This window comes from Bos indicus x Bos taurus, chromosome 7 (assembly GCF_003369695.1).
Source record: "Bos indicus x Bos taurus breed Angus x Brahman F1 hybrid chromosome 7, Bos_hybrid_MaternalHap_v2.0, whole genome shotgun sequence".
NCBI classification, from domain to species: Eukaryota; Metazoa; Chordata; class Mammalia; order Artiodactyla; family Bovidae; genus Bos; species Bos indicus x Bos taurus.
The window spans coordinates 20042269-20057290 of NC_040082.1; the positions used below are offsets into that span (position 1 = coordinate 20042269).

General features: G+C 40.8%; 1 protein-coding gene across 2 annotated transcripts in view; it reads right to left on the reverse strand.

The window, feature by feature from the left end:
* ADGRV1 (adhesion G protein-coupled receptor V1) overlaps window positions 1–15022 on the reverse strand; it is a 541641-nt gene that overhangs the window by 54641 nt on the left and 471978 nt on the right. For both annotated transcript variants that reach the window (XM_027545616.1, XM_027545615.1), the window contains one exon: window positions 14652–14773. In XM_027545616.1, coding sequence (XP_027401417.1) covers window positions 14652–14773 — 122 coding nt within the window. The remainder of the gene's footprint in view (window positions 1–14651; window positions 14774–15022) is intronic.

The window sequence follows — 15022 nt, forward strand, 5'->3', positions numbered from 1 at the left end:
ACTGTGACTTTATAGTGAACGCCAATGTTAAAATAGATGAACATTTGTGGAAATGCATTAAGTTTTATAAGTGAAAAATAATAAAACAATAATTCATGTGTTAACTATGCTTACCAATTCATTTTAATTCATGCTGCATCTTTATGCATTTTAATTTAGCAAAATTTTGAATTCAACAAGCGTTTGTTGAATAGCTGCTATAAGCACAGCCTTCTGCTAAGGCACTGTGGAATAAGTAAATAATAAGAGGTTCCACAGTATTCCATCACATGGGGGAACTGATAAGCTACTAGGTATGTAAGAACTAAATGAAATAAATACAATTCCATATAATAAGCTTATATTATAAATATAAACTTATTAATAAATAATAAATGACTTAATAAATATCAGTCATATTGTTGTGATTTTCATTATATTTATTTTATATTTATATATTTATATTATATTATATATTGAGCCCAGAGGCATGGAGACATGTGGCCTAACACATACATATACAAACACATTCTAGATAGATTGTTTTTTGAAGGGATGATTTAAAAATTTCAGTGTTACGATACTCGCTTAAACAATAAGGTAATATACATGTAATCCACCATATCACCACTTTATGATGAGAGTTCCTAAGACTGACAGACTCTGAAGTGTTGTCCTAAAATGTCAGTTATGTTCAAGAGGGAGGGGATATATATATACTTATAGCTGATTCACATTGTTGTACAGCAGAAACCAACACAACATTGTAAAGCAATTACCCTCCAATTAGAAATTTTAAAAAAATGTTAGTTATGGAACAAAGGATGGGATTTCCCAGGCAAGAGTACTGGAGTGGGGTGCCATTGCCTTCTCCAATAACTAATAGACTGTACGTTTATATCAGACTTAATATAGTATCTATACACTAGGGTCTTGTAGCCAATAAGATCATTGAGATGATAACTTAGGGAATGTGGCCTGTGACATCATCAGGGTTCTGAACAGACTAATAATCAGCAATCACAGAAACACTGCTAACTGATTTCAGTGATATACTATGAGGGTCTGAAGCTCATGGTTTGCCTTTGTATGAAAATAATCTTAAATTCATATGCAATCATGGTGTCACATGAGGGAAAGGAGAAAGGCAGTTAATGTTACCAAACAACTATTATGTACTAAAAATTACTAAAAATTGTAAAGTATATTGTTTTTGGTTGACGTCCACAGATGCCTTATAAAGTAAATCATAGTATTCCCGTTTTGGAAAAATTAAATAACTTGTCTAAGCTACAGATTTGTAGGATAGTATCTGTATTTCAAAATATTTTCAGCTCACTATTTCATGCTATTTCTCAAGCTAAAGAGAATGTTATTTAAAATATTTGCAGAGGAAAACAGCAACACAGAATTGATCTATTCTGAAGGATGAAGAAAGGAGGACTTCATGGATCCATCTAAAGTATTTTTTTAAAATTTTAGTTTATATTTGAATTCATGCCATTAAATCATTTTGTCAGTAGGATTTTCACAGGCATTTTTTTAAATCCCCATTCTGAGAAGGCAGACCTGTTTCCGAGAGCAGTAACCTTTTGGAACTTGAGGCTTTAGCTGCTCCTCAGTGTTTCCGTGTTGATTGTCTGTTTGTCCTATCAGTTTAATTTTGTGAAATAGGTGTAAGGTGACTCCATAGCCAGAATATCATCTCTGAATCTGTTTTCAATAGATGGATTATAAATTCTAAGATCTTACTCAGTGCTTATTTTATAAAAAATACTACATATATATGTGTGTTTGTGTGTGTACATATACTGATGATATACAAGACAAAAAACACACCTCATCAGTTGACCTTAATGCTTATTCAGGCTTCCTCATTGATGTTGTCAGGAGCAGCAGCCCAGTGCATATGTTTTAAGAGATATCCATTAGATATGTGATGAACTGCAGTGACTTTAAATATCTTCATTTATTAATGTGAATTCTGTTTATGTTAAACATTTATTAGAAATTTGGTGAGATGAATTTGAGACTTGTTCCTGGCTCTAGTAGAGTTTATATCTGATGAGCTCTCATTGAGCACAGTTCTACGAGCTGGAGAATGCACTTTCAGATACATAACCACAATAACAAAACAACAACAAATAGAGTATCAAAACAGCAGGAGGGGGGCATCCAAACAGCTAGTATTCGAGGGACCAAGATCCTAGAGAAAAGCAAAACCGACTGAGTGGGGAGCATTTCTTTTTTTTCTTCAGGGAATTTTCCAATGCAAAATGAGATGCCCAGAGGCCAAACAGAAAGTTGTAGCCTGGAACTTACTGCCATGTGACTAGGTTGCGGAGACAAAAAATAGAGTTCAAATCTACTAAAGCACCCAGGACTTGAGGGGCCAAGACTCCCGAGAAAAAGGGAATGGGAAAGGCATTTGCCACAGCTGAAGCTGCCTGCGTGTTGGCTGAAAGGCTAAGAAACTAAGTAGAAAGTAGCTGCTCAGATGCTCACAAACCAAGCAGAGAATCTAGCAGTTTCATAGTACCAGGGAATGAAACAATGGTGTCCCAAGACTGCTGAGCAGGAGTTCCAGGAAACATGATCGGCTTTCAGCTGAGTCACTTTGGTACCCTGAACAAACTTTGAGCTTGCCCCAAGAGAGGGCGAAGACCATAAGTGGATTAACCATCGCAATGCCTGAAACCCACAGTGCCTGGACCAAAGAGGTGATTGGCCTATATTCCACTTGGCTTCCAAAAGAAAAATTAAACCCTCTTTAGAGAAGGAAATTAAATTTTGTATACAGGAGTTGCACATGACTGCCACCTATGAGAGTTTACCTGCCAAAACTTTCGTTTGGCCCACGCAATATTTGCTTTTCTCATCTGCATGCTTTGGGGAGGAGGCTGTACTGTTGGATTCTTCTACAGTCCCCACCAATCCTTGGAGTCTCACAATAAACCTGTCTGCCCACATAAGTGACTTATTTGAAACCTGAGGCGTGTCCTACACATTTAAAAGCAGACGAATGATGACAACAGATCTATGTTGTAAGCCAAACACTGTGAGTGTGATCACAAAGGACTGCAGGAGGGGAATACCTATGAGGGGATGAGACCTTTCGTGGGGTGAGCCACTGGCTGAAGAGGGGATTTAAAGACTGAGCTGTGGCAGACACAGAGAACAGGCTTGGGGGAGTGGGAGGTGAGGGAGGAATTGAGACAGAGTTGGGGATTAGCAGACCCAAACTAGCGTATATACAAAGGATAAACAACAGTCTAGCACAGAGAGCTACATTCAATATCCTGTGATAAACCACAATGGAAAAGAAGATTTAAAAAGAATACAACTGAACCCCTTTGCTGTACAGCAGAAATTAACACAACTCTGTAAATCAACTAAGCTTCAATTAACAAAAAAGACTGCGCTTACAAAACTTCCTCTCTGGCCTCTCGTTGATTTCATACAGCTTCTGAGACAAACATTTCTTTTTGTTCATTTATTCACTTGCGGGACTTTGTAAAACATCATGTAGTTTACCAATTTCACATATATATAAATTTATATAATACTTAGGACAAAACTGAGGGTGAGAATCAGCATCTCCCTTTGGAAAGTATTAGCTAACTAAAGCTCAGAGACGCCAAGTCTTTTGGCAGACACTTAATTGTATTTTCTTTCTACTATGACTTCCCTGGTGGCTCAGACGGTAAAGCGTCTGCCTACAATGAGGGAGACCCGGGTTCAACCCCTGGGTCAGGAAGATCTCCTGGAGAAGGAAATGGAAACCCACTCCAGTATTCTTGCCTGGAAAATTCCATGGACATAGAAGTCTGGTAGGCTACAGTCCATGGGGTCACAAAGAGTCGGACCCGACTGAGAGACTTCACTTTCACTTTTTTCTTTCTACTACATCTGACAGCTTAATATGAAAGAATGTTATCATAAAATATGCATGTATTTATAAAAAGATGTATTCTCCCCACCCCAATATCTGAGTAATATGTGAGATAAAAACAGAATTTTAGACCCTGGAAAAATGATAAATTAACACCAAGGCAAAGAGTCTGAATGATTGGGGAAAAATTGGCCCGAACGTTCATTGTTTGCTCCTCAAACTCTTTTAACAAGGGGTGGTATGTATCTTGCTTACTTTAATTCCTATAGGTTTGATATTTCGGAATCAGAGCATGCTAGGTCTTTTTGCAGGTAAAGTAAAGACCCACAGAGCCCAAGAAGCCACAGTTAAAACTGCAAAAAATGTGGTCATAGAGGGCACAGGAAAAACTTAGAAATGAAAAAACCACCAAGTAAAAAACTCAGATGGGACTGGGGAAGGAGAAATAGGGGTACCTGCTTTGCAAGGATGGAACCAGTTATCAAAAGGTAGTCTATTCAATCCCATCATGTCTAAACCTGTATTTGTAGAAGACATTCACTGGCAGATCAGATCCTGACACTTTTTATTTAGCGAACCCAGCACAAAAAAAGTAAAAATCCTGCAGTCTGTCTTAAGGGCCCTGCTTGGCCAATCAACAAGTTAATGAAAAGGTAATGCTGTTGTTCACTGTCAAATGGAGTAAGAAGTGTATTGCATGAAAGCCCAAGGATATTAATATTTCGCCAGCCCAGATGCTACTGAACAGAGTGGCATGACCCAGTCAGGACAATTCAAATGTATCTCCTTGTCTTAGCTTCTGTATATTTATTTGTAAAGTTATAGAAATGTTCTGGGATGTTCTGAAGAGCACACGAGGCATTCATTAGTTTCTGAATTTCACTCTCCAAAACAAGTGTAGTTAATTTTTTTCCACTGAACTTGACATGGTTCTGGGACAAATCAGTGATACAGTCCCAACCTCCCCTGGCTTCTACATGTTTATTCCAGGGCTTTCTGGGAGGACTGCTTTTCCACTCTTCATGAATAGTTCATGTGCTAGTCTCCAATGGAAACAAAGTGACATTTCTTATTACTGCTGACTGTTGGAAAGCAATGGCAAAGGGAGTGCCTTGAAACAATTAGTCCTCTGTAACTGATTATTTAACAATGTGTATTTCCCAAGAGCTGTTTATCCGCAAAAGGAAGCAGCCAAGACTAAATATGTACTGGATCTAAGCAGACACCTGCACTGAAGCTCTCTGGATGCTAAATGGGAATTGTGAGAAGAAAATTAACAGAGGATTATTAATGTTCTTTTCTATTCCATTTGCAAAGAACTCTGTACCTTTTCGTGTGAAAGGAAACATATTCCATTTCTTGTGATACCTCAAGGACTACTTTTATTGGGAAAATCTCTTCATGAAAGATGGCTTTAGTTTTAAAGCTGAACTTCAACATAAAACAACAAGCAGTAGATAGAAAGCAAGGAAGGAAGGGGCTTCCCTGGTGGCTCAGACAGTGAAGCATTTGCCTGCAATGCAGGAGACCTGGATTCAATTCCTAGGTCAGGAAGATCCCCTGGAGAAGGGAATGGCAACCCACTCCAGCATTCTTGCCTGGAGAATCCCATGGACAGAGGAGCCAGGCAGGCTGCAGTCCATGGGGTTTCAAAGAGTCAGACACAACTGAGCAACTAACACAGAGACACACAAGAAAAGAATAGAGGAAAGAAGGTAGACAGAGAGGGAAGGAATGGAGGAGGGAGGGAAAGAAAAGGGAGAAAAAGAAAAGAAACACTATTTTTCAGTAGAAGGAAAATGTTTTATGTGTTCAAGGCACTCGAGTGGCCACCAAAGAACAATTATCTTTTCTAAAATGTATGAGAAACGGTTCCCACCTCTGAGAACTAGGCACTTATTTCCCTAGCCATTTAGCTGTTTAAGATGTGGGACTAGGAATGAAAATGATTTTAACCAGCTGACCTTAAATTTGAATACAGGCTATATATTTTTAGCTACAAATTCCATGTTGTAACTGCCTTCTCTGAAATAGGGAATGACTCAAAAACTGCCAGGGAGCATCTCGAGACCAGATGCTCGCATAAACGAACAAGTTTAAGTCAGTTACAGAGAGACAGTCAAGTAAGGCTCTGAAGAATGTGGTCTCGTAACTCACATACTGAGAAGTGTCATATCCCCATGCTATGTAAAGTTCTGCTCCCTTGCCAACTTATGCATTCCAAGAAGAATGCATTTCAGCTTTTGGAAAGGTTCTTCTCCGTATATGAATCAGCTCCCAAAACTTATTTTTCACCATCTCCAAGAAGCTCATGCCTCTTTACTGCTGGCTACCCTCATTATCTTACTCAGGATTCCCTGATAAGATTATCAGTCGGTGAAATTTTGACTGTGTAAATGGGAGAGCCCTAGAGAAGCCTGGAATATACGCTGTGTTTAAGTTTGAAGCTGAGTGGTTCAGGTTAAAAATAGAAATGTATTTTAGGACACAGTTATTCTAGGTGCGATGCAAACAATGTTTAGAGTGCGGCATAGGTACCAACTCCTCAGATTGTAGGACGAGTGCTGGAGCAGTTGCTGGAGGCTCTCTGTCTAGCCAAGCATGAGCCTTTCAGCTGCCAGGTCCCCTGGAACACTTGCAGGGGGTTTAGACAGTAGCTGTTTCAACAGTATAATGATTGATAGGGTTCTACTAGTGATACAGCAGAGTATCAAACTTAGTAATTACTTCCTTTAATGGTTTACACAAATGTGATATAGCTTGGACTAAACATTTTAAGAAAGTTGTCACCTATAACTTTCAGCACAATTCTACTTAGAAATGATAAGCTCTACCAGAAAAGCTTCCCTGATAGCTCAGCTGGTTAAGAATCTGCCTACAGTGCAGGGGACCCCAGTTCAACTCCTGGGTTGGGAAGATCTGCTGGAGAAGGGAAAGGCTACCCACTCCAGTATTCTGGTCTGGAGAATTCCATGGGCTGCATAGTCCAGGGGGTCGCAAAGAGTTGGACATGACTGAGCAACTGAATGCAAATCAAAACTACAATGAATTATCACCTCACACTGGTTTGAATGGCCATCATCAAGCAATCGACAAGCAACAAGTGCTGGAGAGGGTTTGGAGAAAGGGAACCCTCTTGCACTGCTGCTGCTGCTGCGCCGCTTTAGTCGTGTCCGACTCTGTGCGACCCCATAGACGGCAGCCCACCAGGCTTCCTGTCCCTGGGATTCTCCAGGCAAGAACACTGGAATGGGCTGCCATTTCCCTCTCCAATGCATGAAAGTGAAAAGTGAAAGAGAAGTCGCTCAGTTGTGTCAGCGACCCCATGGACTGCAGCCTACCAGGCTCCTCCGTCCATGGGATTTTTTAGGCAAAAGTACTGGAGTGGGGTGCCATTGCCCTCTCCGTCTTGCATTGCTAGTGGGAACATAACTTGATACAGCCACTATGAAGACGGTATGAAGATTCCTTAAAAAACTAGGAATAAAACTACCATCAGTTCAGTTCAGTTCACTCAGTCGTGTCCGACTCTTTGTGACCCCATGAATTGCAGCACGCCAGGCCTCCCTGTCCATCACCAACTCCCAGAGTTTACCCAAACTCATGTCCATCGAGTTGGTGATGCCATCCAACCATCTCATCCTCTGTTGTCCCCTTCTCCTCCTGCCCCCAATCCCTCCCAGCATCAGGGTCTTTTCCAATGAGTCAACACTTCACATGAGGTGGCCAAAGTATTGGACTTTCAGCTTCAGCATCAGCCCTTCCAATGAACACCCAGGACTGGTCTCCTTTAGGATGGACTGGTTGGATCTCCTTGCAGTCCAAGGGACTCTCAAGAGTCTTCTCCAACATCACAGTTCAAAAGCATCAATTCTTCGGCGCTCAGCTTTCTTCACAGTCCAACTCTCCCATCCCTACACGACCACTGGAAAAACCATAGCCTTGACTAGATGGACCTTTGTTGGCAAAGTAATGTCTCTGCTTTTGAATATGCTATCTAGGTTGGTCATAACATTCCTTCTAAGGAGTAAGCATCTTTTAATTTCATGGCTGCAGTCACCATCTGCAGTGATTTTGGAGCCCCCAAAAATAAAGTCTGACACTGTTTCCACTGTTTCCCCGTCTATTTCCCATACGATCCAGCAATACCACTTCTAGGCATATACCCCAAGGAAACCAAAACGGAAAAAGATATATGTACTCCAATGTTCATGGCATCAGTATTTACAATAGCTAGGACATGGAAGCAACCTAGATGCCCATTGACAGACGGATATATAAAGAAGCTATGGTACATATATACAACGAAATACTACTCATCCATAAAAAGGAACACATCTGAGTCGGTTCTAATGAGGTGGATGAACCTAGAGCATATTATACAGAGTGAAGTCAGTCAGAAAGAGAAAAAGAAATATCATATAGTAACGCATATATATGGAATCTAGAAAGATGGTGCTGATGAACCTATTGCAGGGCAGCAGTGGAGATGTAGATGTAGAGAACAGACTGATGGACAAGGGCTGGGGAGAGGAAGGAGAGGGTGAGATATATGGAGAGAGCGGCACGGGAGCATACACACTAACATATGTAAAACAGCCCATGGGAATTTGCTGTACGACTCAGGGAACTCAAACGGGGCTTCTGTAACAACCTAGAGGTGTGGGGGAGGGTGGGAGGTGGGAGGGAGGTTCAAGAGGCTGGGGACATATGTCTACCTATGGCTAATTCAAGTTGATGTATGACAGAAAGCATACCAATATTGTAAAGCAATCACCAATCAACTAAACATAAATATAATTATATAAAAAGAAATCATAAGCTCCATTTTTAGCTTTTAAAAATATAAATTACCAAATTAATGGATAAGAGAACCAAGAAAAACATTAAATACAGTCCTTTATAACTTTCTGTGGACAATGGAGACACACTTGGTTTACAATGGATCCTAAGGATATTCGTAATATACCAGTGTCACGCTGACTACGTTTTCTAATAGTCTGACAGCAGCTGTACTTGGCCTTGTCTGAACTTACATCACTGAACAAGAAAATATAGAAATAGGCTTAGTGGACAGGTGTTACTTTGGTCTCCTAGCCCTGTTACCATTCTATTGGTAAGAGACTCTTTTCTTCTGGTGGGAATTCCATTGCATGTGGTTTTCGTGAGAGCAACACATCTTTCCACCGTTAGCATCTGCTCATGACTCAGGCATGGCCAGAGGACCTGTCACCCTATGATTGATTTTCAGATAATCAGTGACCTAGGGTGAGGGTAATTTAAGTCTTTCGTAGTGTATTCCCTGCTTTATTCCCTGAAAATCAGGATGTGTTCACCTTACATTCACACATCAAGCACATCATAGGGAAGTGGAAAAAAAAAAACCAGATACCATAAACATTCTGACATGCTAACAAGAAACCCCTAGAATTACAAAAAAAATCCTAGGGAATAAACTTAGAGGACATTTCCCCCTTCATTTTCTATGCTCTGCTCACTCTTGATACTCAACAGTTTAATTTTTTTTTTATCAAGAAGATGTAAATAACACACACATATAAAATTTAAAAATGAATTAAAGTTAAGCTCTTGGGGAAAAAAATGTCTTAGAGTTTAAGGAAAAACAATAAAAATAACAGTTGACATATTTAGAATAACTTTTTTAATATCATTTTTGCATTGACATCTATCACTCTTTAGAAAGTATTTCATATACATTTTCTTAAAATGCTCAAACAGAAGTTTGGAAGTTCAACCCTGAATCTTGAGAAAGTGATCGAGAAATTTCTGATAATATTTCAAGTAATCAGGTTTTCTTTTTAAAATTGTATCCAATAATATACATCAAAAATCAGAATATTATAGAAATATACCTCCATCCGTCAGTTTCAGAGCACCTGAATATAATAAACCGGATAAGCTGACATAATAAACTGGATTAAGCTGACATAATACACTGGATTAAAAAGTGAGGCAGTAATAACCTCTGAGCAAAATATAAAAGCCAAGTGTAAGATACATAATATACTTCTGTGGTCACAGGTGTTGACAAAAGCCAATAAGAAAATACGAAGTTCAGTAAAAAAAAAAAAAAAATGTTAAGTTTTCATGGAATACATTTACTACTATATAGCCATATACCATGCAAATGCCCAAGGTGAAGACATGAGATAGTTAATACATTAAATGAACCTTAATAAACCCTAGAGAAACCATGTTTTCCAGGTGTTTCTTCACAGGTGCTCATTTTAGCTCTGACTCAGCACTGGTACTAAGAATGTGCCAAAGCTCCAGATACCCAGCATCAGTGATACAAAGTCATAGCTTCAGTGGTGCCACAGAGATGGAAGGAAGCTCATTTAACAGGCGTTTGAAATATTTTTAGTTATTGCTTATACTTAGCTTGTTTTCAGTTCCTCAAAGAAAGAAACCATAACAATTCCTTTTATATCTTCTCATGAAATACAGTTCAATGCTCAACCATCCTCCTTTACTACCAAACCTCCACCCTCCATAACAGCTTAATAAACCTTTTCCTTGTGTGTGTTGCTGGAGAGGTTACAATGGCTACCATTTTCATCTCAGGGCATAATTTATGTAATTAACTGCTGAATTACAATCAGGTGTCCAACCTGAATCCCACCAAGTTCTAGACAGTCATGCCTTGACCATCTTCCAACTCACCATAGTTTGCTATTTACATCCTGCCTAGAACCTGCTCCTTACCTTTTACTATTTTTACCTCAAGCTTTTAAGCCAACAAACGTCCTCTCAACAAACGTCCTTGCTGTTTGCCTTTCACAGATAAGAGGGAGCACTGGATACAAACTCCAGCTTTTCACAATTTCAGCTCCATAATAGTTTCTCGGGTACTCCTGTCCTTCCTTCTTTCCTGAGCCTCGGAGAAAGAAACCCGTCTGGGCCTCCCTCGGACAGACCGTGTATCTCTTCTGTTCTCCCTGCCCTGTCCGTGATCTTGCCAAGGCAATGAGTCTTTCCTCTGGTTTTCAGTAGTTCTTTTCACAAGAAAACCAAACTCCCAAATGTCCTTTGCACCAGCCAACCTTCCTTCCTAAGCTATTGCTTTCTCCATTAAACGTCTTGAATAACACAAACAAACAAAAAACCCTGCTGCTACTGCTGCTGCTGCTAAGTTGCTTCAGTCGTGTCCGACTCTGTGGGACCCCATAGACAGCAGCCCACCAGGCTCCCCCGTCCCTGGGATTCTCCAGGCAAGGACACTGGAGTGGGTTGCCATTTCCTTCTCCAATGCATGAAAGTGAAAAGTGAAAGTGAAGTCGCTCAGTCATGTCCGACTCTTCACAACCCCATGGACTTCAGCCCACCAGGCTCCTCCGTCCATGGGATTTTCCAGGCAAGAGTACTGGAGTGGGGTGCCATTGCCTTCTCCGGGAGAACTAGCTAGTTTCTGCTATTTCTCCAAAGATACCTGATGACTGCCCTTTATACTGAAATTTGGTTGAGGAGGCACTTAGAGGACAGAAGGGAGCCGCAACTAAAACCCTGTTCTTTATGTATGAGGTACTGTGTGCTTTACACACATTATGCTATTTAATTCAATCACACTGTAATCTTGAATGTTCTTTATTCTCTTTTCATAGATGAAGAAAGTAGAACTGGGTAAATACCTGTGACTCAGCTGAAGTCAACCAGATAGCAGGCTGTGGAGTTGCAGTCACACTTACTTGAACCAGTGGTTCTCAAACTGCTTTCCAGAGTAGCTGCGTCCGCATTACCCAGAACTTTCAGAAATGCAGATTCTCAGGCCTCACCCTGACCTATGGTATCAGAAATGCTGGGTGTGGGGCCTACCATCTGTGTCTTAATAAGTCCTTTGTTTGCCTCTGCTGACATTCCAGTTCAGGGACCAGGGCACTGGACCACACTGCCCTCTTCTTATCCTATTTCACTTCTCTGCTAACTGGACAGAGTTAGGGGTCTTCTTTTGAAGCTTTCTTTTCTTCCAAAAGTTCCAAACCACTGTATCTTGATTCCCTTTCATTCGCCTGCTTACTAAAACATTGGTTAGTTTTACCAAAGTCTCCCAAATCTCACCAACTCCACTGCATATTCCCCAGGACTTTCTCCTGATGTAATTTCCATGTTGACCAAAGGAGTCAGTGCCCAGCCATGTACCTGAGTGAAGATCTCTAGGAGACGTGGCTCTCTAACACCTGGTGCATGCTAAGTCACTTCAGTCGTGTCTGACTCTGTGTGACCCTATGGACTGCAGCCCGCCAGGCTCCTCTGTCCATGGGATTCTCCAGGCAAGAATACTGGAGTGGGTTGCCATGCCCTCCTCCAGAGAATCTCCCCGATCCAAGGATCGAACTTGGGTCTCTTACGTCTCCTCTGTTGGCAGGTGGGTTCTTTATCATTGGCACCACCTGGGGAGCCCCCAACTCCTACATTTAAGTGTCGAAACCAAATTGCATCAATGTTTATCTCTATAATGTTCTCAAAGCTGTCTGTCGCCTATCTCTATTCTCAGGCTCACTCCCGAACAGTATAGGCTGGAATATGACAATAGCTTTCCTGCCTGGAGCGCTCTGCTTTTCAACACCCTCCTAAACATTTCCAGCTATCCTTCTAAAGAGTAGGTATGAGCATGTCATTCCTATCCCAAATTTTTAAAAATGCCCCAAATTTAAAAAACAAAAAACTCAACTTTGACAGTTTCCCTTTACCTAAAGGCTGAAGTTTATCATCCCATTCTGAGCATGGAAACATGGCAATTAAGACAACCCAGCCTTCTGTCTCCTCTCCCACCACAACTTTTCTAGCTGCATAAACTTTCTTCCTTCCCTACATGTAGGCAAGACTAACCACGTTTCCATTCTGCAGCCTAGTCTAATACTGTACTCTCTGCCTGAAATACCCAACTATGTCTCCTTGTCACTTATGGGACTTCCCTATAGCTCAGATGGTAAAGAATCCGCCTGCAATGCAGAAGACCCAGGTTCAATCCCTGGGTTGGGAACATCCCCTGGAGAAGAAATGGCAACCCACTCCAGTATTCTTGCCTGGAGAATCCCATGGACAGAGGGGCCTCACGGGCTACAGTCCAAGGGGTTGCATAGAGTCGGACATGATTAAGCGCCTGACACACAAAGGTGACACTAACTAGAGTGGGTAAAATGAATGAGATATCTCGAGTATAACATCCAAAGAGGGCAACGTCTACTCAGGACTTGAAAATTGCTGCCATACAAAGACTGCCATTAAAGAAAAGCCAGACATTCAGGTTTTGATGTGAAATTTTAAAATTGAGAAAACATTAAAAAAAATTTTTTTTAAACCCTGTCCTGTGTACCATTGTGTGTTCACCAAACAAAACACATCTGTAGGCTGTCAGTGTAGACTTTGGTATTAGTTCTGTTAGGCCCAGGGATTCAAAGGTGACCAAGACAGGGCCTCTGACCTGAGTGGCTAATCTCTGGGGCTCAGCTCAAACACTAGCCCGGGCAGGAGCAAACAAGTCCTCCACTCTGCTCTCATAACACTGTGTTTACATGGCACCTGCCACAGTATACCCTTACAGCTGATTGTTTGCTTACTCCCTGAATCATCAGACCCTAGAGGAGCAGGGCTGTCATCTTCGTCCTCGTAATGGCAGCACTGGCATCACTGTGCCAGTACTGGGTACTCGATTATAACTCTATTGAGAGATGTCTGTATGTCAACTTGTATCAACCTGATTCCAAATGTTTAAGCTACTTTGTATTTTTCCCCTCCCTAAATTGATATTCTGATCTGATTAGGCACCGCCTTGTTAAATATGATCTCATTAATGAACCTGTCTCAGAAAAAGCAAACTTAAATATGGTTTGAGTCATACTTCAGTTGTGTGTTATAATCCTAATATTTTCTCTACAGAGGTTTTTTTATAAGATGGTGATCCAAACAAGGGCTGTTTAGAGAAATCCTTGATAAATTCAAGAGACTGCTTGAGTCTACAAGCAAATCTTTTTACTTTGGAAAATAAGAAAAAAAAATGAGTTCATTTGTTCCATTTGCTAATTTCAGGGTGCAACTTTTTTTCCATTTAACAAAAGCACAAAAAAGTCAGTTTTAATTTTTGTTAGTTATATAATTCCTAGTTATGCTATCCAAACATGTTCACAAAGCTAACTTAAGCTAGGCATTGCCAGACTTGGAGGATGTCAATCATTTTCAGTGAACCAAAACACCAAGTATCAGACTTAATAGGGAACTGCTTGACCATCATTGTTATTTCACTCTCAGCTGATCTAATTTTTAGACACAAACCCAGTCCAAATATATGCATGTGCCCTAGATAGCTGCCATCTGTAAAGTTTATAAACATCAATCCCGCTGAAAAAGAAACATGTTTTTGTAGTTACTTAGGTGTTGTCAAAATGAAGGAGGGTAAAAAGATTTTATGTCTTTCTATTTGTATAACCAGCAAGTTAGACGGAGAAGGCAATGGCAACCCACTCCAGTGTTCTTTCCTGGAGAATCCCAGGGACGGGGGAGCCTGGTGGGCTGCTGTCTATGGGGTCGCACAGAGTCAGATACAACTGAAGCGACTTAGCAGCAGCAGCCAGTTAGAAGCCCGGCCATATTTAAGGTGTTAAAAAAGTTTAACACAATCTTTACCACTTTGATCTAACACTCTGCATGATGTTTTGTGCATATGAATTCACCTCTGTGTGGATGCTTGATTCCTGGATGTTGAAACTCCACGCCTTGTGTTCACTAGGACACGTGTGTGCTGTAACCCAACCGTGAGGCTTACCTGCAGGCTGTTGAAAATGACGAACAGAACCAACATCCAGAAGAGTCTGTAAGCCATGTGCAGACCTCCCCAAAGCCATGTCATCGAAATCAGGGCAAAGAGATACAAAACCAGTGGAATTTCTAGACACCATAAAAGAAAAAGAATTTTTGAACTTGAGAATACTCCATAATCATACATATACACAAAATTATTTTTAGCTCCTTCTTGGAGATACCCCCTGTGCCCAAGTACCTGTTTTGCAAGAACAACCTTGGAAATCCCATTCTTAGGGATTCCAGAGAAGAGGAGGGAACATTGCTGAGTCTACATTCCTTCTGCTCTCTCTCTGCCCTCCAAGGCTGGAGAAGGATGAGACCTGTTCCTCTCCT